General features: G+C 37.3%; 1 protein-coding gene across 7 annotated transcripts in view; it reads left to right on the top strand.

The window, feature by feature from the left end:
• The window catches only part of ALG5 (ALG5, dolichyl-phosphate beta-glucosyltransferase), a 50,883-nt gene extending 31,763 nt beyond the window's left edge, over window positions 1-19,120 (top strand). For all 7 annotated transcript variants that reach the window (XM_008048904.2, XM_021707971.1, XM_008048901.1 and 4 more), the window contains 4 exons: window positions 1,566-1,625; window positions 6,881-7,032; window positions 16,385-16,470; window positions 18,908-19,120. In XM_008048904.2, the coding sequence (XP_008047095.1) occupies window positions 1,566-1,625; window positions 6,881-7,032; window positions 16,385-16,470; window positions 18,908-19,023 (414 nt within the window). In that variant the 3' untranslated portion in view covers window positions 19,024-19,120. The remainder of the gene's footprint in view (window positions 1-1,565; window positions 1,626-6,880; window positions 7,033-16,384; window positions 16,471-18,907) is intronic.
• The last annotated feature ends 3,886 nt before the right edge of the window (window positions 19,121-23,006 follow it).

The following is a 23,006-nucleotide window of genomic DNA, read 5'->3' as shown; positions in this document are numbered from 1 at the left end:
ATTCACAGGATCTCACCTCAGCAACTTTTTTGTCCTCAAAGGGAAATGTTTTGCTCATGTGGAAGAGGTGAAATAAAAAACGACCAAAGCACCAAAAGGCATCAAAATTGACAAGTTCACAAAGTGTTTTGAGCTGTAGAAAAAGCATCTCAAGAGGTGTATTGTATCAAATAGAGAGTACTTTGAAGGTAATGGAAGTTTTAAAATGTAAGAATAAATGCACAATTTTTAAATAAAGAAATTCAACATTTTTTTGGATCCCCCCTCATATGCTTTTAAATTTTTAGGGACTAGTTCTGCCTCACTCAGAATTTTCCTGGCTCTTTTCTTGGTTCTTTCTTGTTGGTTTTTGTTGTTGTTGTTTGTTTGTTTTTAAGTCAGGGTCTCACCCTGTCATTCAGACTGGAGTGATATGGTCCGCTCTTGGTTCACTGCTGCCTTGACTTCCTGGGCGTAGGCAATCCTTCCGTCTCAGCCCCTAGTAGCTGGGACTACAGGCATGGTTCTTTGTTTTTTAATGGTAACTCTAAAATCAGTTTGTCTAGTTCAGTAAAAAATCATTTTGGTGTTTGTATTGGTATTAATTTAGGAAACACTGACTTTTTTTAACACTTATCATATCTTCTCATCCATAATTATGGTATGACTTTAGCATTTACATGTTTCCTTTATTTAGATCTTGTCTAAATTTTTTATGTTTCTTGTAAAGTTTATTTCTAAATTTTTCTTTTTTATTGGTGTTATAAATACTGTCTTTTCTTCCATTATAGCTTGTGATTATTGTTTGTACATGTATAGACTAAAGTATTATACATATATTCATTTTGTACCCACTCATTTTTTAAATATTTGTTTATTTGCTTATTTATTTATTTTTAAAGGCTGACAGTCTCAGTCTGTCACCCAGGCTGGAGTGTAGTGGCCTGCTCACAGCCACCACAGCCTTGACCTGCTGGGCTTAGGCGATCCTTCTACCTCATCCTTCTAAGTAGCTGGGACTACAGGCACACATCACCACACCCAGCTAATTTTTTTATTTATTGTAGAGACGCGGTCTCACCATATCGCTCAGGCTGTTCTCAAATTCCTGAGCTCAGGCAATCCTCCGGGCTTGGCTTCCCAAAGTGCTGGGACTACTACAGGTGTGAGCCACCGTGCCTGGCCTATTCTTCATATCATTTTTCAATTGCTGTTCTTGGATTTTCAAGGTATATATTCATACCATCTACAAATAACCCTTTTCATTACCACTCTTGTTTTTTCTCAAATAATATTGATACGGTATTTTTATTTAGAAAAATACCATTTAAAGATATAAATTTAGAAGTAACACATGCCTCTTATATTTAGCCCTATTCAGGCAAAATTCAGTGTCTTTTTACTAAGTACAGTTAGGCTTCTCAAAACTGAACATGTTCTGACTCCTCAGTAAACCTTCAAAAGACTTTTTAATGTTAATTTTTTAAAAATCAGTTCCTAACAATGAGGCATTCACAATGAAAAATAAAAAATTTTATTAATAGCATTTAAGTTTTGAAAAATGATATCATTGCTTTTTTCCTCAGGATCAAATGGCTATTGCATGTGGATCTCGAGCTCATCTGGAAAAGGAATCAATTGCTCAGGTGAGACATCATTAACTGACATGGGACAGCAACTTATATTTTCTTTTTTACATACATTTGGCAAGAAATAGACTTTCATATTTTACCTCTCAAAAATGGTGTGCCTTTCAAAAGAAAGGAAAATAATTTTTTAATTTTAGAAAGTTTGTGAAGGGTTGGCACATTTTGGAATTTATTATTTTTTTAAAGAGCATACAAGAATGGTGTGGACTTGGCTTAGAATGCAAGCAGTTCTTTTTAATACTTTTTGAAATCCATGGAATGCTTATTCAGTTATAATACAAGACAAATCTCTAAATGATGCATTGTTTGAACCAATCAACTTGCCTTTATTTTCTCTTATACTAGCACATATTTTAAAAAATTGAATCCTTCTGCCATAGCATCCTTAGTAGCTAAGACTACAGGTGTATGCCACCACACCCAGCTTTTTTTTTTTTTTTCTTTTTGTGACAAGGTTTCGCTGTGTTCCCCAGACTGGTCTCAAACTCCTGAGCTCAAATGATCTACTGCCTCAGCCTCCCAGAGTGCTGAAATTACAGGCATGTTCACCTGGCCCTGTATTGACACATTTAAATGCTGTCTTTGAATTTCAAAGTTTAAATATTTTTTTAACTTTATTTCTCTCAGTAAAAGTACTGTACTTTTTTGTAACTGCCTTTTTAACACTGAAGATGTTAAATTCTTCATTTTGTATATTATGCTAGAAAAGCTATAGTAACTTGAAAGAAAAAAAATCTTTTTAAGGAATTAGTCTATGCAATTAAAAAAAATTGGTTTTCACTTTAAAATGTAGTTCTACTCTATCAAGTCCAATAATGATCCATTATTTTTTCAGCAGTTCATCTTCTAGAGTGGTCAAATAGATGGAATAAAGCAGTATTATTTTCAATGCATGATCAGAATTATCTGGAGAGGTGTTTGTTTTTTAATGCATGTTCCTAGAGTAAGTCCAGACACATTGAATTAAGACTCTAGGGGTAGGACCAGGAGTCTTCAATTTTTAACAGTTTACCAGGTCACCCTTATGCAAGACTTTGAGAACCAGTGTAATAAAAGGTTGACCCTTCCCCCAATTATTCTAAAATAAGGTAAGAAGAAATTTTATTTTTTTCTGAAATATATGGATGACAGAGCCATAAAACCTCTAAAGAATTATATCTAAATGTAAAAACCCAGATTCTCCTTTTTTAGCAATAAATTATTGTTGTTGTTGTTTTTTTGAGTCAGAGTCTCACTCTGTCGCTCAGGCTGGAGTGCAGTGCAGTGGCATGCTCACAGCCACTACAGCCTCCACCTGCTGGGCTCAGACGATCCTTCTGCCTCAGTTTTTCAAGTAGCTGGAGCTCCAGGCACATGCTACCACACCCGGCTTATTTTTTTATTTATTGTGGTGATGTGGTCTCACCAAGTTGCCCAGGCTGGTTTCGAACCCCTGAGCTCAGGCAATCCTCTAGCCTTAGCCTCCCAAAATGCTGAGATTACAAGTTTGAGCCACTGCACCCTGCCAGAAATAAATTATTTTAATATCCTCAGCATCTAGTCCAGTATTCAGTACACCCTATGGACTCTTATGGATGTTTGAGAAGGGTTAATTTATTAACCATAGAGAATATCATACTCCTAGAAATTTAAAATGGGAAGACGAGCTTAGAGATGAACTAACCTAACTTTATCACTTTACTGATAGGCAGGGGATAAGAAAAGGAAAAAACACATGTCTAAGATGTTCAGCACATTATTTATCATTATAAAATACTAGAAACTCTGAAATACTAAATTCCAACAATAGAAAATATAGCTATAGCCCCTGAATAAAATGTTCAGCCAATAGAGCTGATGGTAATGGAGACTATATAATAGCATAGGATGATACCTTAAATATTTGATTGTATGAAAAAAGTGTGATATTGCAAATACGGTATTATTTCTGTAGATATAACAAAAATTTGTTTTTGCAAAAAAAGCCAATTAATGAAAATAGACCAATATTAATGTAATGGTTTTATGAGTAGATTTTTTTCATTTTTAAAAAAATATGTTAATGGAATGAAAAAGAAATAATTACTTGGTGAAGAAATAAAGCAAGCATGAGGAAATAAGAAGCAAGGAATGAATTAGGGAGCCAATGAGTAATCTAGGCAAGAGTAGTTAGCACTTATATTTACTGTTAGTGGCTATAGAAAGGAACCATGTGTTTTGGGGTTTTTTTAAATGATCTTAATTCTTGTCACTTAGAACTTAGAACTCTGAAGTTTTTCTAGAAGTACAGTAGTATTTAAATGAGACCATGTTATGGTCTAAATTTACTACTTTTAGCCAGACATCAAGAGATCTATCCCAGGAACTATATATGTATAATTTATCTTTTCTCCATCTATTAATTCTTCCATCTCTAAAACCAAAGGTTTGATTGAGTGCTTTTGGTCCCCACAGAATTAGCCACCATTCTGTAGAAAGAAAGGATAGCCTGAGCTATTGACCAGAGATCAGCAGCTGTCCACCACAGATGCTGTGTATAGCTGCTGCTTGGTAGGCTTGTTGTTCAAGTCCAGATTATTCTCATAGAACTTTACCCGTTTTATAGAAGGTTGTCTCTAAGAGGAAAGACATTCATCTGCTGCACAACCAGAAAACTGTGGCATGGTCTTCCATTTCCTTTCTTTGTGCTTTAGGTAATGCAGAGCCTTGCATGGTGATCTATCTATGGACAGTGAGAAAATAATTAAAAAATTAATCAATGAGAAAATAATTTAAAAATTAATCAAGATAGCAAATGGCAACTTCAGTAACTTATAGCTAGTATTCAGACATATCTTTCCTAAATATTTTTAAACATTTTTCAATTGGTCCTGCCATCTGTTTTAATTCTCTCTTAGAAGACAAAGATGATACGGCCCCAGCGGAGCCCTTTAGCATCCTAAAATGTTCATACTCCAATGTGTTCTGTATAACAGTAATGTTTATATACTGTCTGGGTAGTCTTGAATTTATCATTTTAAAAGGATTCAAAAATACAATCCATTGGTGGTTATTTAATGTTTTTAGTTTGTGTTTTCTGTAGAGATAGGGTCTCACTATGTTGACCAGGCTGTCAAGCTCCTAGCCTCAAGCAATCCTCCCACCTCAGCCTTCCAAAGTTACTGGGATTGCAGGCATGAGTCATCATGCCTGGCCTAGTTTTTCTTTGAAGAGTCTTTTCTTAAGTCTTGGGACTTTTTTAAACTTACATAAGATAATGAAATTAGCAGCCAGCTTCAATTTCACCTAAACTTCTTGTTTACATTTCATAAACAATGGAGATTTACTGTTAATATTGAAACAGTGAATATCTTTTTTGTTCGTGTTTTAAATGTCCGTTTCAGAAGTCTATATAAGGCTACCTTATGATCTTATTAGTCTATCCTGTAGATGTCTTTAGATGTCTTCTAAATTTTCAGATACTCTGCCAAGTTTTATAAATTAGAACAAGATCTTCTTGTTTGTGGCTTGCCTTATTATGCTTTTAAATATGGTAGAAATCAAATAAGTTAAGGTCTTCATGTGAACTCCATACATTTCTGCTTTTTAAAAATAGTCATTCTAAAACAATAACAAAAATCTTCTATTAACCATCAAGCGAAAACAGTCATGAATATTTTTATTTGCTAATAAATAAGCTCACCCAAATCATATTAAAAATCATTCAAGGAGAATAGTTTATAGGTATTGTTTTTTCTACCTTTAATTTTTATTTTTCTATCTTTCAATTTCTATTTGTTCCTTTCCTAAGCATAAATGCTCTTTTGGAGGTTTAATCAGTCAACCAGTATTTATTGGAAGTATTTTATATGGAAGGCACTGAGCAAGCTGTTGTGAGATTCCCAAAGTATTTTAAGATGAGGTTTCTGCCCTATCTTCTTAGAGAGGTAAGACATATTTACATCAAAACATAACTAATGATTCTAGGTGATAAATGAGAAATGCTAGATCATTTTTAAAAGTTTGTTTTACAGAACATAGAGATAAGTATTTTATTCTTCCTTTCCTTCCTGCTCTTTAATACCCAAGTAAAATTGTGGTCAGGAGAGTACAGTAAGCTTTCAAGCCTTCTTTCTTTATAAAAAGCACTGTTGAGTTCCTGTTACTTTCTCTACCAAACACTTGGGTATAGGCTTTCCTATAATCTCATTTAATCCTTATAAGAGCTTTGTGAGGTGGTCATTATCACTCCTATTTTATAGGTGAGGAACTGGGAGTTAGAGAGTTGCTCTTAGTAATACAGACAAAATTCAAAAGCAGGTGTCTGCTCATTTTGATGCTTTTTCTACCATGTTATGGTATCACTGTGTTCAATAGTGGTTCTGTTCCGTGATGATAGAAAAAGCCCATGAATGAAGAATAATACTGAAGGTTACAATTTTTAAAGGCAAAAGCCCAAGGGACCTTTATTTTATAGCATAAGATATTAGATGTTCTACAGAACTCCTTAATAGGTTGCTTATGTACATATGTGATGTATCATTCCATGGGTCTGTCTGTACCTTAACTATAGAACATTTTAAGAGATCCTATCTTTTATTAAATCTTAAGTGTGAACATCTTGAATACAGTGATAATTAATAACCTTATGTTTTAAAGTTTATAATGTTTAACAAATAATAGAATATTATCTCCTCTTACTACTACTAATGAAACTAATCACTAATAACAGTATGAATCCTCAGATAAAAACTGCTTGAGTTTAATTTTCAAAGTATGAAAGAACTCAATATTTAAAATAATATTTAATTAGATATCAGGCTAACTAATTAGAGAGACTAGATTTTTGCTTCAAACTCCTTTCTAGTCTGTAACCTGATACTCTGCTATATGTCTTCTATCAGTATTCTCATTGGCTAGGTATTGAACTACAGGTTCAAATATGTGGGGCAAAGAAGCATAAAATAAGTAGGTAAATGAGATGTTCTTCTTGCTCATAGCCCTAAACCTGTTCCTCATGGTAGGCCGAAGCCCTGGCCTCACAGATCCTTGTCTGATTCAACCTCCAGGAAGTCAGTAGCTGCTTATCTAGCACCTCTACTCTACTCTAAGCAGTGGGCATCCTTATTCTCGTGAAAATACTTTGCCAGTGAAGCTCATGGAACAATGATATTCTCATTTAAGATTTACCCAGTCAATTAAATGTTAAAATGCAATCGTCTACAGCCATGTGTTTTCAGTGTCTCCTTTGCAGATAAATGGAAAAGTCATTTATATTTTGTCTTTGTTTTCAGCGTTCTTACTTCCGTACTCTTCTCATGTATGGGTTCCACTTTCTGGTGTGGTTCCTTTGTGTCAAAGGAATCAGGGACACCCAGTGTGGGTTCAAATTATTTACTCGAGAAGCAGCTTCACGGACATTTTCATCTCTACACATTGAACGATGGTAGGTTTCTGACTGGAATGTATCTGGTCTATTTTATTACCCAGCAGTTATTCCCAGGTAATGAGAAGCAGCCTTATATTCTCACAATGAACATGCAGATTTAAACAAAATTGACACATATATGCAAACTTAATCATTGCCTTTCCCGGTTTAGATCTTATTTTGAAAATATACAAACCCAACATATGGTATAAAGTTATGTGTTTGCCTTAATTGTAGACAGTATAAACTGAGTGGCCTGAAAACATTGTTTCCTTAGGCTTCCTTTTTTTTTTAATTTTTTTTATTTTGAGGTAAAAAGAGGCTAGGCACAGTAGCATGTGCCTGTAATCCCAACTACTTGGGAGGCTAAGGTGGGGATCACTTACTCCTAGGACCAGTCTGGGCAACATAGCAAGATCCCATCTCCAGAAAACACCACCAACAACAATAATAACAATTTTGTTCTGAGCCCAGGAGGTTGAGGCTGCAGTTACCCATGATCATGCCACTGCACCCCAGCCTGAGTGACAGAGTGAGAACCCAACTCAAAAAAAAGGAAAAGCTTAGAAATATCAAAAGTAGAATAGGGTACCCAATTTTTTCTCTTTTCCTTCCTTTTATAGGAGATAAGGTCTTTCTCCTAAGACCAGTCTTTTGACCTCTACATGACTGTCCACCTTATCAAAAAACCCAGTCCTGTTCCTTTATTTTCTCTCTTGTGTATTCAGCATTTTACTCTCAATAGCATCTTTCCCAGAAACCCTCTCTGCTGACCCTGCTTATGATTTTCCAGCTCTAGCCTGTCTCCTTACAGCCAGCCTTTCTTGAAAGAGGAGTCTATATTCACTTGCTTCGTTTTCTCACTTCCCACTCACCACTCACTCTTCACCCCACCTTCATTTTTTTTCCTAGGTTAAACATTTTTAAGAAATGTAAATTTGGTCTTCAAATTTAGATACATGTTTTATTATGTTGAAGAATAAAATAAACTGATAGTTAATGGAGTCCAAAATCAGAAAATCTAATTTTAAAAGCGACTCTAGAAGGAAAACCATCTACGTTAGATATTTTTAACTCAGCTTAGGCACAGAAGTAGGGTCAAAGAATTAGGTTCTTTGTAGTTTGAAAGGAAGGTCTTAGAAATGGTGAACACTATTTTCCATTGTTGAGGGTCTTTTATTTTCTTCAAAATTTGGTTAGGGTTTCACCCTAAAAAATCATGGAGTTTTCTAGTCAGGGTTGATCTGGGGCAGCGTTGTTCAGCAGAAATGTCATATGCGACAGAGGCAAGGCATATACAAAGGAGACCCCAAAAAACTGGAATTATCTTTTGGAGGGCAGGCCCCTTGTAGTACAGGTAAGTGTTCCACTCGGTAAGTGTTCTAGACACCCATCCACATCAGCACTGTTGTGAGAGGCTGCATTAGGCTTCAGTGGGTTTTATTTTTTAGATTCATTCAATGCATTTGCCCATTTCATGATGAGTGACTTACACTATTCTGAGTGTTCAGCAGTTTTTGACCAAAAATGGCATGACCCCTGTGTCCCATCCTCCCTATTCATCTGATCTCTCTCCAAGTGACTTTTTTTTTGTTTCTCCGGGTGAAAAAAGTCCTCAAAGGGAAACATTTTGCCTGTGTAGAAAAGGTGAAACAAAAAATGGAAGAAGCACTAAAAGGCATCAAGCTGGATAAGTTCAGAAACTATTTTGAGCAGTGGAAAAAACATCTCTCTGTCTTTCTCTTTCAGGCTAGAGTTGAGTGAAACTCAAGTGGTTCTCTTACAGTAGCCTCCTAAGTAGCTGGGACCTTAGACAGGTACACCACACACAGCTAATTTTTTAGGCTATTAGGAGAGAGAGGTGTCTTGCTGTGTCTTGAACTCCTGGCCTCAAGCAGTCCTCTCACCTTGGCTTCCAATAGTGCTGGGATTACAGGCTTGAGCCACTGCATCCGGCCTTTGACTGTTTTTTTAAGGAGTCATTGACATTTTTCTTATATAACTTTTAAGAAATCCAAATCCAGTAAGTTTCTAAGTATTAGAAATCTATTCGGTATTAGGAGTATGCCTGAAGTTGAAGATGATCAGAATCTCTTTGGATTCAGAACCACAGAGATGAATATGAGTATGTTAAATATATATATGTTCAAATATTAATATAAAGTATATATACTTAAAATTAAATGGGTATGTTAATTATTAAAATATATTGAGAGATTAAAAAACTTTTAAGTAATGTAAACTTGGTCTTCAAATTCACATACAGTTAAGCTACATATACAGTCATCCCTAATATCTGCAGGGAATTGATTCCGGGACCCCCACCTGCAGACATTAGAATCTGCACAGATACTTAAGTCCCTTATATGAAATGGACTATGTAGTCTGCATATAATCCTCCCATATACTCTGAATCATCTCTAGATGGCTTGCAATACCTAACATAGTATAAATGCATTGTAGTTGTACTGTATTTTTACTGTGTTTTTGTATTTATTTTTTAATATTTTAGGTCCATGGTTGGTTGAATTTGCAAATGTGCAGCCTGTGGATATGGAGCCAACTGTACCTATAGTTCCACTGCACCTAAATTCTTTCCACTATGGATGTTAAAATATTCTTCTCAATGTACTTTCTTCCAATGAACACTTTTTCTTTTCAATCAGTGTTATACAAGCTTAGCCATGTGCAGTTACATCGTTCTATAGACTTATAGCAAAAGAACAGTCTCATCCCCCAGCCCCAATTCCTGCTCCTTAGCTATAGCCGCTTTCAACTCTTCTTTACTATGTCTTTAGTGGTATTTGCTTTTATATTCAAAGTAATGAGTCTTCAAAACTATTTTTTAATTTTTCAGTCTTAGATGTTCATTTCCAAAATAGGAAATAAATGGATAAGCATTTAGTTCTCTTAAATTTTTGTATATTCTTCACACTTAAGCTCCAAATACAGTTTTAAAGTAAATTTTGGTTAAGTCAGTGTTGATTGTTACAGTTGTGTAAAGATAATTCACATTTGAGTGCAGTGTGATTACATTATTTTTCTTGTACTACTTTTTGTTTTCCTGAAGATAATAAATATCTGGAGATTTTTGTTCACATTACTTCACTCTGGATCTGTCACTTATTCATGTTCACACTCTGTCAAGAGTATGAGTTTCTTGGTTGTGTTCAGACCCAGCAGTTTCTGCATCTGCTTCATCTTTTTTCTTGGAGTCATCAGTTGGCACATATCTTTCTGCTTGTTCTCTGGTGTGTTACACAGCTCTGTCCCTGATTTCCTCTTCCTAGTTTACATTCATACTCTAGTAGAGCACATCCTCTGTTAACTGCCTAAAACTATGAGAAAGTTTTTGAGTCCTTGCATGCAAAAAATAATAATAATCTTTATTCTACAAAAAAAAAAAAAAAAAAACAACCTTTACTCTACCCTTACACTTGCTTAGTAGTTAGATAAAGAATTGTAAGTTGGAAAGCATTTTTCCTCAGGATTCTAAAAACATTTCTCTATTGTCCTTGGCACTCAGGATTTCTGGGGAGGAGTCCAATTTTCTGTAGAGAATCTGAATCTTGCATGTTGTTTCTGCCCCCCTTTTGGAAACCTTTTCTCCGCAGTGTTTTGGAATATCATAATTTTAGGCATTAATGTAGTTTTTTTTTAATGCATTTTGCTGAGTATTCAGTAGGTCCTCTAAATCTAGAAACTCATGTTTTCCAGTTTGGATTTGTTTTTTTTTTTTAATAAAGTTCATTAATTTATTTAATAAACATTTTGAAATCTATGTGATAATGTTTTAAATTTTTCTTATAAATTTACAAACTTGTATGTATTTATGGAGTACAAGCTGATATTAAGATTTATGAATACAATGTGGAATAATTCGAGCAAACTAGTTAACATATATCCATCACCTAGAATACTTAATTTTTCTGGTGAAAACATTTCAAATATACTCTTAGCAATTTTGAAATGTACAGTATTCTGTTGTTAACCATATTCATTACATTGTGCCATAGTGCTCAAAATTTTAAAAATCTCATCCTCCTAACTGAGGCTTTGTATCCTTTGACTATCATCTCTCTCACTACCACCCCCAACCACTGCCACACCCTGCCTCAGATAACATTGTACTCTCTGCTGCTATGAGTTGGATTGTTTTAGATTCCGAATACAAGTGAGAATATGCAGTATTTGTCTTTCTGGATCTGGCTTATTTCACTTAACATGACGTTCACCAATTCCATCCATGTTGTAGCAGATGACAATTTCTTTTTAAAAGCTGCATAGTATTCCACTGTATTACCACATTTTCTTAATCCATTCATCTATTGATGGACACTTAGGTTGATTTTGTAACTTGGCTATTGTGAATGATGCTGCAATGAACATGAGATTGCAGATATTTCTTCGATATACTGATTTCACATCTTTTGGGTAAATACCCAGAAGTGAGATTGCTGGATTATATGGTAATTCTATTTTTAGTTGTTTTAAGTACCCGCAATATAGTTTCAAATGATAGCTGTATTAATTTACATTCCCACTAACCATGTCCAAGGGTTCCCTTTTCTCTACATCTTCATCTTGTTTTCTTTCATCTTTGATAATGGCCATTCTAAGGAAAATAAATAATGACCATTCTGACAGGTGTGAGATGATATCTCATTGTAGTTTTAGTTTGTGTTTCCCTATGATTAGTGATGTTGAACATTTTTTCATATATTGGTTAGACTTTTGTATGTCTTCTTCTGAGAAATGTCTATTCAGATTTCTTGCCCATTTTAAAATCTGATTATTTTCTTTCTATGAAGTTAAATTCCTTGTATATTTTGGATATTAGCTCCTCATCACATGTATGGCCTACCACTATTTTCCCCCATTCCATAAGTTATCTGTTCACTCTGTTGTTTCCTTTGTTGTCCAGAAGCTTTTTACTTTGATATAACTCCATTATTCCATTTTTGCTTTTGTTGCTTATGTTTTTGGGCAATCTAAAAATCAGCCCAGGGCCAGGCATGACTCCTGTAGCACTTTGGGAGGCTAAGGCAGAGGCAGGAGGATTGCTGGACCCAAAGAGTTTGAGACCAGCTTAGGCAACATAGCGAGACCCTCTCTCTTCTTACTTTTCTTTTTTTTTTTGAGTTGGAGTCTCACTCTGTTGCCCAGACTGGAGTGCAGTGGCATGCTCCCGGTGATCCTTCCGCCTCAGCCTTCCAAGTAACTGGAACTACAGGCGCGCACTACCACGCCCCTAATTTTTTTGTTTTATTGTGGAGATGAGGTCTCACCAAGTTGCCCAGGTGGGTCTCGAACCTGCGGGCTCAGGCAATTCACTCACCTCGGCCTCCCAAAGCGCGGGATTACAGGCTGAGCCACTGAGCCTGGCTCACTTTTCTATTTTTGTCCTGAAATTTTCTCAATTGTATTATCCAGCACCCTTTTTGAATTTTTATTTTTGCTATAAAGACTTCAATTTCCTAGCACTATTTGTTTTTCCACATTTTTTTTAAATTTGTTATTTTGTGGGTACAGTATCTTCTACATCCGAATCTGAATGTCTCATTTAAAATTTTGTCATTCTCTTTTTTACCTGCATTATTTATTTGCCTCCAGTTTTTTTGTTTTGTTTTGTTTTTTTAAGAGACGGCCAGCTGGGCACAGTGGCTCACGACTATAATCCCATTGCTTTGGGAGGCCGAGGTGAGAGGATTGCCTGAGCCCCAGGGTTTCGAGACCAGCCTTGGCAATTTGGCAAGACCTCATCTCTACAATAAATCAAGAAAAATTAGCCAGGCGTGTTGGCACATGCCTGTACTTCTAGCTACTTGGAAGGCTGAGGCGGAAGGATTGCTGGAGCCCAGCAGTCAAGGTTGTGGTGGCAATGAGCATGACAGTGCACTCCAGCCTGGGTCGGAGTGAGACTCTGACTCAAAAGTAACTAAATAAATAAAATAAAGAGACAGGGTCTTGCTCTGTCACCCAGGCTGGAGGGCAGTGGCATGATAATTGCTCACTATAGCCTCAAGCTCCCATCTCAGCCTCCCTCCCAGATAGCTGGGCACCACAGGTGTGCATGCACCCCCATGCCTGGGTAATTTTTTAGTTTGTGTAAAGATGGAGGTCTCACCATGATGCCCTGGCTGGTCTGGAACTCCTGGCCTCAAGTGATCCTTCCACCTCAGTCTCCCAAAGTGCTGGGATTACATGTGTGAGCCACTGCACTGACCCAATTTTTTCATTTTTTTAAATCACTAAATTATTTCCTCAGATGTCTTAAATGTGGCACTGAAACACTCAGCAGAAGCTGTATGCATGGACAGAGCTTCTGACTGGTAGATTTTATTACAAGTTAAGCTAGCAGAACTATGTGTGAGAAAGTCCCAACTCTCAGTGCCTTTGGGCAGGTCATTTTCACTGAAGTGGGATCCTTCAGTCCCCTGCCTAGGAACCATGAGCCTCGCTGTCAGCATTCACACAACCAAAAGGGGAAGGTGTGAGGGAAAGGAAAAACGTATACAGATGCCGTGAGTCCTGTTTGCTACCCTACCCGTGTCCCCCCTCTGCTGTTGTCCAGTTTCCTTGTTACCACTGTTCAGCTACTTCACAACTTCCAGGTTTTTTCGTTTTACTATCACTTTCTCTCATCTCTGTTCTTATGTGTGTATTCCATTATTATTGCTCTCATTTTAGTAGGATACAGAAGAAAACAGAGGTCTGTGTATCTGCATGTTTAACAGGGTCTCAACATACTTTTTGTCCTTTGTGAATATTATTGTACTAGGAACTGAGTAAGAAAGGAAAAAGGTGACTCTGCCCAGCCCACATTTGCAGAAACAAATGAAGGCATCTTCCTTGCAAAATAACTCTTAGACTGTTTCCCTCTAGTAGCACAAGGTGCTATCTGGAAATACTTGGTATTTTGGTTAAAAGGTTTGCTTTGCTAAAGACTGGGAACTTACTTATAATATGGTGATGTGAGCTGCAATTTTTAAAATAATAAATGTCTTCCAAAATGTTTAAGAAGAGAAAGATATAATAAGCTTCTTTGGTTTAGGAGAACTTTTTAAATTATACAATGATTTCAGTAAATCAGTGCTTATTTCCTCCATTCTTTTTTATTCAACATTCTTGTCTTGTGTCTTTGATATGTCACTAGCTATATATCGATACCCTTAGAAAAATATTTAATAATCTTGTTCAGCTTATTGAATACCATCAGCACTAACTCAGCCCACTAGGTAATATTTTGTTTTTGTGTGAAATGAAAAAGTTAAGATTTAAGCTCCAGGCTTAGTATTGAAATTATTTTCTTTTTTCATGAGTATCACAATTCCAGGTAACAAGTTTTATGTAGTCCTTTTTTTTTTTTAACTTTAAAAATTTTTTTTTTCTTGAAAGCAGGATTTATTGCGAGGACAGAAAAGCTCCCACAGTGGAGGGGTCCCGAATGGGTTGCCCTACTTTTAATTTTTTTATTTTAAAGATGTGGGGTACAATTCAGGGTTAGGTATGCAAATGTTCACTATGTGGGTATCCTTGTTGATGAGGTGTGTCCCTCTCGCCTGGCAGATTCCCACTTCTGCCAGTACCGCCTCGTAATCCTTTTTAAAACACAGAGAACCCACTTTTGTAGATGGTTTTGTCATCTTAACTAAATATTTTATTAGGATAAGAAAAAAATCGTTTTCATGTTGAATTATCTAAATCCTTGGAACTAAACTAGTTGCATAATGAATGGTAGTAGCAGCATGACTAAACAAAACTCCCAGATTTGAGGAGTCTCAAATATAAGTGGGTTTTAGGCATTTCTTGTCTGTTCTAATTAGCATTTCACAATCAAGCCTGGAGGTTTGGACTGTGCGCCATGCATCCTAGAAACTAGGGGCTTTCTGACTCAAGAATGAAAGCAAAACAGCCAAGGACTTTAGACAATTTAAAGAGCGTGAAAAAGGTTTAATGGGAGGTGGTGCTTTTTCTTAATGCCGGTGAAAGAAGTAACCAGTTTATAGAAATTTTGTGAGCAGAATCCAAGAAAACACCTGAATTAGAATTAAGAAACTTTGGGGAAAGCAGATTTGACCTAAACCAAGGGTCTGACTGAAAGGAGTTTCTGTTTCTTTCTTTTTTTTTTTTTTTTTTTGAGTTGGAATCTAACTCTTATCTCCCAGGCTGGAGTGCAGTGTCAGCCTCAACCGCGATCTTTCCACCTCAGCCTTCCAGGTAGCTGGAGCTACAGACACCCACCACCATGCCTGGCTAGTTTTTGTGATTTCTTGTAGAGACAAGGTCTCACCAAGTTACCCAGGCTGGTCTCAAACCCCCGGGGCTCAGGCAGTCCCCTCGCTTCGGCCTCCCCAAGTGCTGGGATTACAGGCTGAGCCACCGGGCCCAGCCAAAGGGAGCTTTAAGAAAGACTTTTGTGAGCAGAAGAAAGGATGAACTAGGGAGTTAGACTGAAAAAGGTTTTAACAGTGTGTGGTAGGATAAATAACAGGACAGCGTATCTCGTTTCTATATATGTATCTAGTTATACTCAAAGAACATTTCAGACTAAAGTAGCTTTCACTTTCATCAGTTGCCAGTACTGTATTGTCCAGGACAGCACATGGAAGGGAAAAGAAAAAGACAAGGCCCCAGGGATGCTGTATTAGAAAAGAGACTGTGATCCTTTGGTGGTAGGAGAAAATAACCAAGCAGCTCTATAGTGAGCAAGAACATTCTCTCCTAGAGCTTCTCAGAATTCTATGAGTTTTTGGCTTTGGTTTTGGTTTTGAATCAGGGCCTTACTCTATCACTCAGGCTGGAGTGCAGTGGCACCATCACAGCTCAGTACAGCCTTGACCTCCTAGGCTCAGGCAGTCCTCCTGTTTCAACCTCCCAAGTAGTCGGGTATGCATGCGCTACCATGCCCGCTAATTTTATTTTTTGTATAAACGAGATCTCACTATGTTGCCTAGACTACAGAATTCTATTTTATCAGCTCTCTGTATCACTTGAAAATGCTGTTATTTCTGTAATTTGATCTTGTTAAGGCTGGGATTGAAAACCATTCATCTTGAAAATTTCCAGGATTAAATTTTCTATTGGAACCTACCAGGCTGTTTTTACTTCTGAGAGTTTCTGAGTTGTGATAGAAATACAGTATTTCTCACTTAAATGTTATGCAGTGACATACTAAATAATTTTATTTGCCTTGAAGCTTCTAAACTACTCAGCTTTTCATTATTTGACCTCTGTGAAACTCATGTTCAGTTTTACAGTATAAGCTTTACATCTGCCATGTAAGCTTCTTGAAAACATGCCAAGTGTAGATATAATTGTGCTTTATTTGCCTTTTTAAAAATAAATGTCAATATGTTTCCTATTTTAGGGCATTTGATGTAGAACTGCTCTACATAGCACAGTTCTTCAAAATTCCAATAGCAGAAATTGCTGTCAACTGGACCGAAATTGAAGGTGAGTACGTATTGTTTCTTTTTAGGATGATCTTTAGTCAGATAATACAATTGTCCAGTGAAGTCAGCTGACTTTAATATTTTCCCTGCTGCCCTCATCAAGGCCTTCTCAGATGTCTTGAATCCAAGGTTGGAGCCAGTGCTACAGAGATTATTGCCAACTAGTACCTTCCATCTGTCATGCTGCCTTTTATATTTTTTCAGTCTCTTCTGGGGGCCTTCGGTAGGCCCTGGTGAAGAAACTTTAATGAAACCTCCTACAGTAGGCAGGATCATGGTGACCTGAGGTTAGAAGTAAGGTTGATAGTTTGTGAGATAAACTTTATTGTTTGCATCATCATTTCATCGTCTTTTTTGGTCACTAGGTGGCTACTGACTACCTACAAACCACTGTGCAAGGCTGGATAAGAAATAATAATTGTTTTTACTCCAAATGTCCACAGTCACTTCAGAGCCATTTTCATTTTTAATTTTTTGAGTTGGAGTCTCACTCTGTCGCCCAGACTGGAGTGCAGTGGCCGCTCCTGGCCACCGCAGCCTCGACCTGCTGGGCTCTGGCGATCCTTCCGCCTCAGCCTTCCAAGTAGCCGGAATTATAGGCGTGCGCTACCACGCCCGGCTGATTTTTTGATTTATTGTAGAGATGAGGTCTTGCTGCCCAGGTGGGTCTCGAACCCGCGGGCTCAGGCAATCCACTCACCTCAGCCTCCCAAAGGCGCGGGATTACAGGCTGAGCCACCAAACCCGGCTCAGAGACATTTTTAAACTGTTATCTGTATGTATATCTAGAAATGTAAAGATCTCCGAACTCTTTAGTAATTTGAAATCTATCATAAATCATAGTAACTCCTATTCAGAAAAGCTTAGAAAACTCTGGCTGTATAGGATTTAAAATATATTCTAGTTCTTCTTTTGCTTACTTACATTAGTGTGGTGAACTTAAATCAATTCATGGTGGCAGTTAACATAATCAGTTGGAGTCTTTTCAAAGTGAGCATGGCCCTCTTTGAGAGTCACTGTTGCAATAAGCCACTGTTGCTCTGTAACCTCAGATGTTTAGGAACAGAAAAAGTTTAAGAGCCAGTCTCAAGATTACAAACTATGTAGGCTAGAATGAATTAAACCTTTTGGTGTCTTGCTGAATCCACCTGAATTTACAGAAACTTATCTATCTCCACAGTAGTGGCCAAGAATCAAAAGGGATTGGGAAGCAGGTGAAGGAACCCCAGGGTAGAATGATCAACTCTGCTGAGCTGCCTGTGTTGGCTTCTGTCCAGCATAGACTCTGTGGGAAGCTGAAGTGGAGAAAGTAAAAATCAGTTTGTCATGTCATTTGCTTACTTGCATTATGGAGATAGTTATGTTGTAGTGTGAGTTGGTGGTATCTCCACTTCACATTTGTGGAATAAAGATATTTGTTCCCCGATTAATGATACAGAGTAAGCTGGGCACTGTGGTTCACTCCTGTGGTCCCAGTACTTTGGGAGGCAGAGGTGAGATTATTGCCTGAGACCATGGGTTTGAGACCAGCCTGGGCAACTTGGCAAGACCTCGTCTCTACAATAAATCAAAAAATTGCCGGGCATGGTGGCGCATGCCTGTAGTTCCAGCTATTTGGAAGGATGAGGCAGAAAGATCGCCAGAGCCCAGCAGGTCACAGCTGCGGTGGCCATGAGCATGCTACTGCCCTCCAGCCTGGGTGGCAGAGTGAGACTCTGACTCAAAAAAGAAATTATAATAACAATAATAATAATACAGAATAAGGCTAGTTTCTACAGAGTACTTTGGTGGTAGTGTTTCCAGAAGAAAGCTGCCATATAAATTCATGGCAATAAAAAAAGGTCTTCTTTGAAAATAAAGCATAATTAAAACTGTAATGAAATGTTAAAACTTCCTCCTGATATCCATTGGTATGCAGGTATAGTATTATAAGAATCTGCTGTGATCTGTGGACCCAGCATGGAGTTAGGCTGTAGCCTGAGACAGAGTTCTGGATTAAATTGTCTTAATAGGCCATAAACTTTATTTCTCACCATTAAGATTGAACTCATATGGGGAAATAACTGTATTCATCAGTTAGCTGTATCTTGGGTATGTAATTATTATTTTTCCTTAACCAGCACTTGATGGGTGATTCTTACTCAGTGTTCCTAGAACCCTCCATCTGCAGGCCTTCCCCATAGTGGAGGCTTGGGAAGTGTTCTCAGTTCAGATCCTCCCAAGGGTCATTTCACTTCCAGATGCTTTCTTTTTTCAGAGGAAACCACTCACTTTAGCTTTGAAATTTTTAGGGTTTTTTTCCCCCATGATTTAAGTAAAATTAAGGTGCTAGAAGCTCACAAAGGTCATGTAGACAGACTTCTAAAATAGAGTTTTAAACTGATATATATTCTGAATTTACTTATATTAATTTATTTTTAATTATTTTTCAATCACAGGTTCTAAATTAGTTCCATTTTGGAGCTGGCTACAAATGGGCAAAGACCTACTTTTTATACGACTTCGGTATCTGACTGGTGCCTGGAGGCTTGAGCACACTCAAAAAATGAATTAGGTTGTTGCTGTGATTGTATTCTTATGCATCATATCACATTATTTCATTTGGAAATTTAAATTTTTAAATAAAGCTAAAATAAACCTGTTGTCACTGTTTGCCTCTTGATAATTTTAAAGAAACAGCTACCATAAGTAAAAATGTTTATACCTCTTTTGGACAAAAATTTTTGTTTAGTGTTTGTAATAGAAGTCAGATTTTCTTTTGCTTTCACAATTTTATTTATCTAGGTTAATTTTCATTAAGATTCTGAGAAGATGCTCTCAAGTTCTAAAGTGCCTGGATAATTCTCATGAACTTAAATATAAGCCATAATTATGTAACAGTTTTCAGAGATTTTAAAAATAAATTTAGTATTTAATTTAAATATATATGGGGTTATCCATATCAAAGAACCCCATATTTCAGCCCAGGAAATTTTATGTTAAAGGCAAGAATATAGGCTGAGTCACAGAGGGTGTCCATTTCCTCAGACAGTCTTATTTCTCTCCCTCCTAATTTTACTTATGTGTACTGTACTCTCTTAACTCCTGGCAACCCTCCCCTCTTAAGTTCATGTCACTTGGAAATTCTTTATTAAAAACAGACCTAAAGTTTTTTAATATTAATAACTGTATTTACTTAGCACTGGAAGCCTGCATCTTTGAGACATTATACTGTAAGGGCTGATAGCAACTACAAATAATTAATCCCCCAAATCAGATTTAAATTGTTTCTACTGTCTTAGATAAACAAACTAGTAACAGTAATAATAATAGTATCTAACTTGTATTAAACACCAACTGTATGCCAGTCACTGTTCTAACCACTTGGTGTATAATGACTCATCAACTTTATAACAGAAGTTGATCACAAAGGAGTTTCTCACCTAAGGCCACACAGGAAATCATGGAGCCATGATTCTAACCAACCCTCACTTTTCCTTAATGACTGTGCTAAAATCTTTTTTTTTTTGAGTTGGAGTCTCACTCTTGTTGCCCAGGCTGGAGTGCAGTGGCACACTCATGGCCACCATAGCCTCAACCTATTGGGCACAGGCAATCCTTCTGCCTCAGCCTTCCAAGTAGCTGGAACCATAGGTGTGTGCCACCATACCTGGCTAATTTTTGGATTTATTGTAAAGACGAGGTCTCACCAATTTACACAGGCTGGTCTTAAACCTGTGGGCTCAGGCAATTCTCTCACCTCAGCCTCCCAATGTGCTAGGATTATAGGTGGGAGTCACTGCGCCCAGCCAATCTTCACTTTATAAATGTATGAAAACTGAGGATTGTGAAAGTAAAAAGTTTCAGCAGTACATTAAATGAAACATTTGAAAGACAAGACTTAAGGGAAACCTCAAAAGCTAAAGATGACTCTAGTACTTTGAACAACAGTGACAATATCACATCTGCAGTAGACAGTAGCTTCCTGAAAACAAGCCATTTCTTACTCAAACTAGAATCTCCAGCACAGTGCTTAGCATGTAGTAAACATGTAATCATGATTAAATAAACTTCACTTTGAGATTTAAGTTCCTTAAAGAAAAGCTCATATAAGTAAGAACGGTAGGAAGTAAGTAGAAGAAAAGGCCATGATGTCTCAGAAGGAGCAGGCAGAAAAAAAAGACCATGAGCATTTATAAGAATTTAAAGTCTAAGCCTTGATCCAAAAATAAGATTCTTAATGAAGCTACAATATGGCAATGAAGTAATTATTGCTCTTTATAAGCTAGAGATAAAAATGTGTATTTGAAACATCAGAAGGAATTTTGAGGGAAAGTGTCAATACTTTTTATGTACTTTTTGAGTTGGGTTCTCACTCTGCCATCCAGGCTGGAGTGCAGTGACACAATCATGGCTCACTGCAGCCTCAACTTCCTGGGCTCAGGCGATACTCCTAAGTAGCTGGGACTGCAGGTGCACACCACTAGGCCCAACTGATTTTTTTCTAGAGATGAGGCCATGCCATGTTGCCCAGCCTGATCTCGAACTCATGGGCTCAAGCAATCCTGCCTTGGCCTCCCAGAGTGCTGGGATTACAGTGTGAGTAACTGTGTCAGGTTACTTTAAGCTTTCTAATATCCTCGATGCCATATTATGTCTCTAAGCACAGATTCACCTGAGTATGGTACAGAATCTGAGGCAATCTGAGAGAAAAGATATTAAACATGTTGATTTACAGAGACTATTCAGAAAAATAACAGCCATGGCAAAATGAAATAGCAAAATGTCAGCTACTGTCCTTTTAGTACCTATAAGGATCTGTGATAAACATTCTATATGCATTATTTAGTTTAATCTGGTCAATTCTGTCATTCAGGTATAATTACCCACATTTCACCAATGAATAAGTAGGTGAATTTGCCCAGGATCACCCAACTAGGTATTATTTATGCTTCTACTGAAGTAAAAAATAGTAAACAAAGGAACATGGGGCATGATTAAAACAGTATAACCTCATTACAACCAGACAACTTGACCGTTTCTTTTCTACCTTCTGACTTGTTCTTGTAGAATATGTGTATAAGGACATTGTTTTGAGATCACATCTGGACATAAGTTTTCTTGACATCTGTAATTTTCTATCTCCATGTAGTTATGTACAGTTGACCCTTGGACAACACAGGTTTGAGACACAGGCCTACTTACACATCCACTTATATAAGGACTTGTTTTTTTCTTTGTCGTGGTTTCACTCTTACCCACTGGAGTTCAGTGGCATGATCACGGCTCAGGCGATCCTCTTTCCTCGGCTCCCGAGTAGCTGGGACTGCAGGCATGCACCACCACACCCAGCTAGTTTTTTTATTAGTTGATAGAGTCGCGGTCTCGCTGCATTACCCAGGCTAGTCTCAAACTCCTGAACTCAAGCAATCCTCCTGTCTCAGCCTCCCAAAGTGCTGGGGTTACAAGTGTGAGCCACCACCCCCAGCCACATTTTTTTCAATAAATATATTGGAAAATTTGGAGATTTGTGACAACTTGAGAAAGCTCACAGCTGAACCATGTAATATAGACATATGAAAAAAACTTAATAAGATGTTAAGTATCTCATGAATGTGTACAATACATACAGATACTAGTCTATTATTTACTACTATAAAACATGCAAATCTATTATAAAACATCAAAATATATCAGAATTTATGCATGCAAGCCCAGACCATATATGGCACCAAAGGTGAAGGAAATGTAAACAGGTATAAAGATGCAGTATTCTATCATAACTGCATATACTGGGACTTAGGAAAGCAAAAAAAACCTAACAGTGTAAAATTAACTTTACCAGACTGGGCTCGGTGGCTCAGCCTGTAATCCCGGCACTTTGGGAGGCCGAGGTGAGTGGATTGCCTGAGCCCATGGGTTCGTGACCAGCCTGGGCAACATGGTGAGACCTCGTCTCTACAATAAATCAAAAAATTAGCGCAGCATGGTAGCGTGCATCTGTAGTTCTGGCTACTTGGAAGGCTGAGGCGAAAGGATTGTCGGAGCACAGCAGGTTGATGCTTGGGTGGCCATGAGCATGACACTGCACTCCAGCCTGGGCAACAGAGTGGGACGCCAACTCAAAAAAAATTAACTTGACCATAATAATTTCACAGCTACCTCCTGCTTCTGTTGCGGTGAGCTCAAATATGCCAAGTGTCCACTTAAAATACGCTGTGTGGTGCTTATCAGCTCTGCATGAGCAATTGTCTCGCCAGTAAATTGCATATTGGGTGAGCTATGAAGGTTCTTGTGTAGTTTTCATCATGTTTAGTGCAATACTGCAGACCTTAACACCATGGGACCATATGAAGTGCTGCTAGTAATGCAGGGGTGAAATGCACTTTTTGCAAAATACTTTTATTATCTTGTATTGACAATATGACTTTTATGTAGGGACAGAATTGCTATAAAATGCACACCTACACATTAATATCATTATATAATGACTTCACCTTTGACAAAGCAAAAGGAAGGTTAAGGATCTAAAACGAGAATTTGATGTCAGCAAAGAAT

The sequence above is a fragment of the Carlito syrichta genome, unplaced genomic scaffold (genome assembly GCF_000164805.1).
Source record: "Carlito syrichta isolate Samal-C Ts95f unplaced genomic scaffold, Tarsius_syrichta-2.0.1 Scaffold128155, whole genome shotgun sequence".
In the NCBI taxonomy this organism is placed as follows: domain Eukaryota; kingdom Metazoa; phylum Chordata; class Mammalia; order Primates; family Tarsiidae; genus Carlito; species Carlito syrichta.
This window is presented reverse-complemented; position numbering and strand designations above follow the sequence as displayed.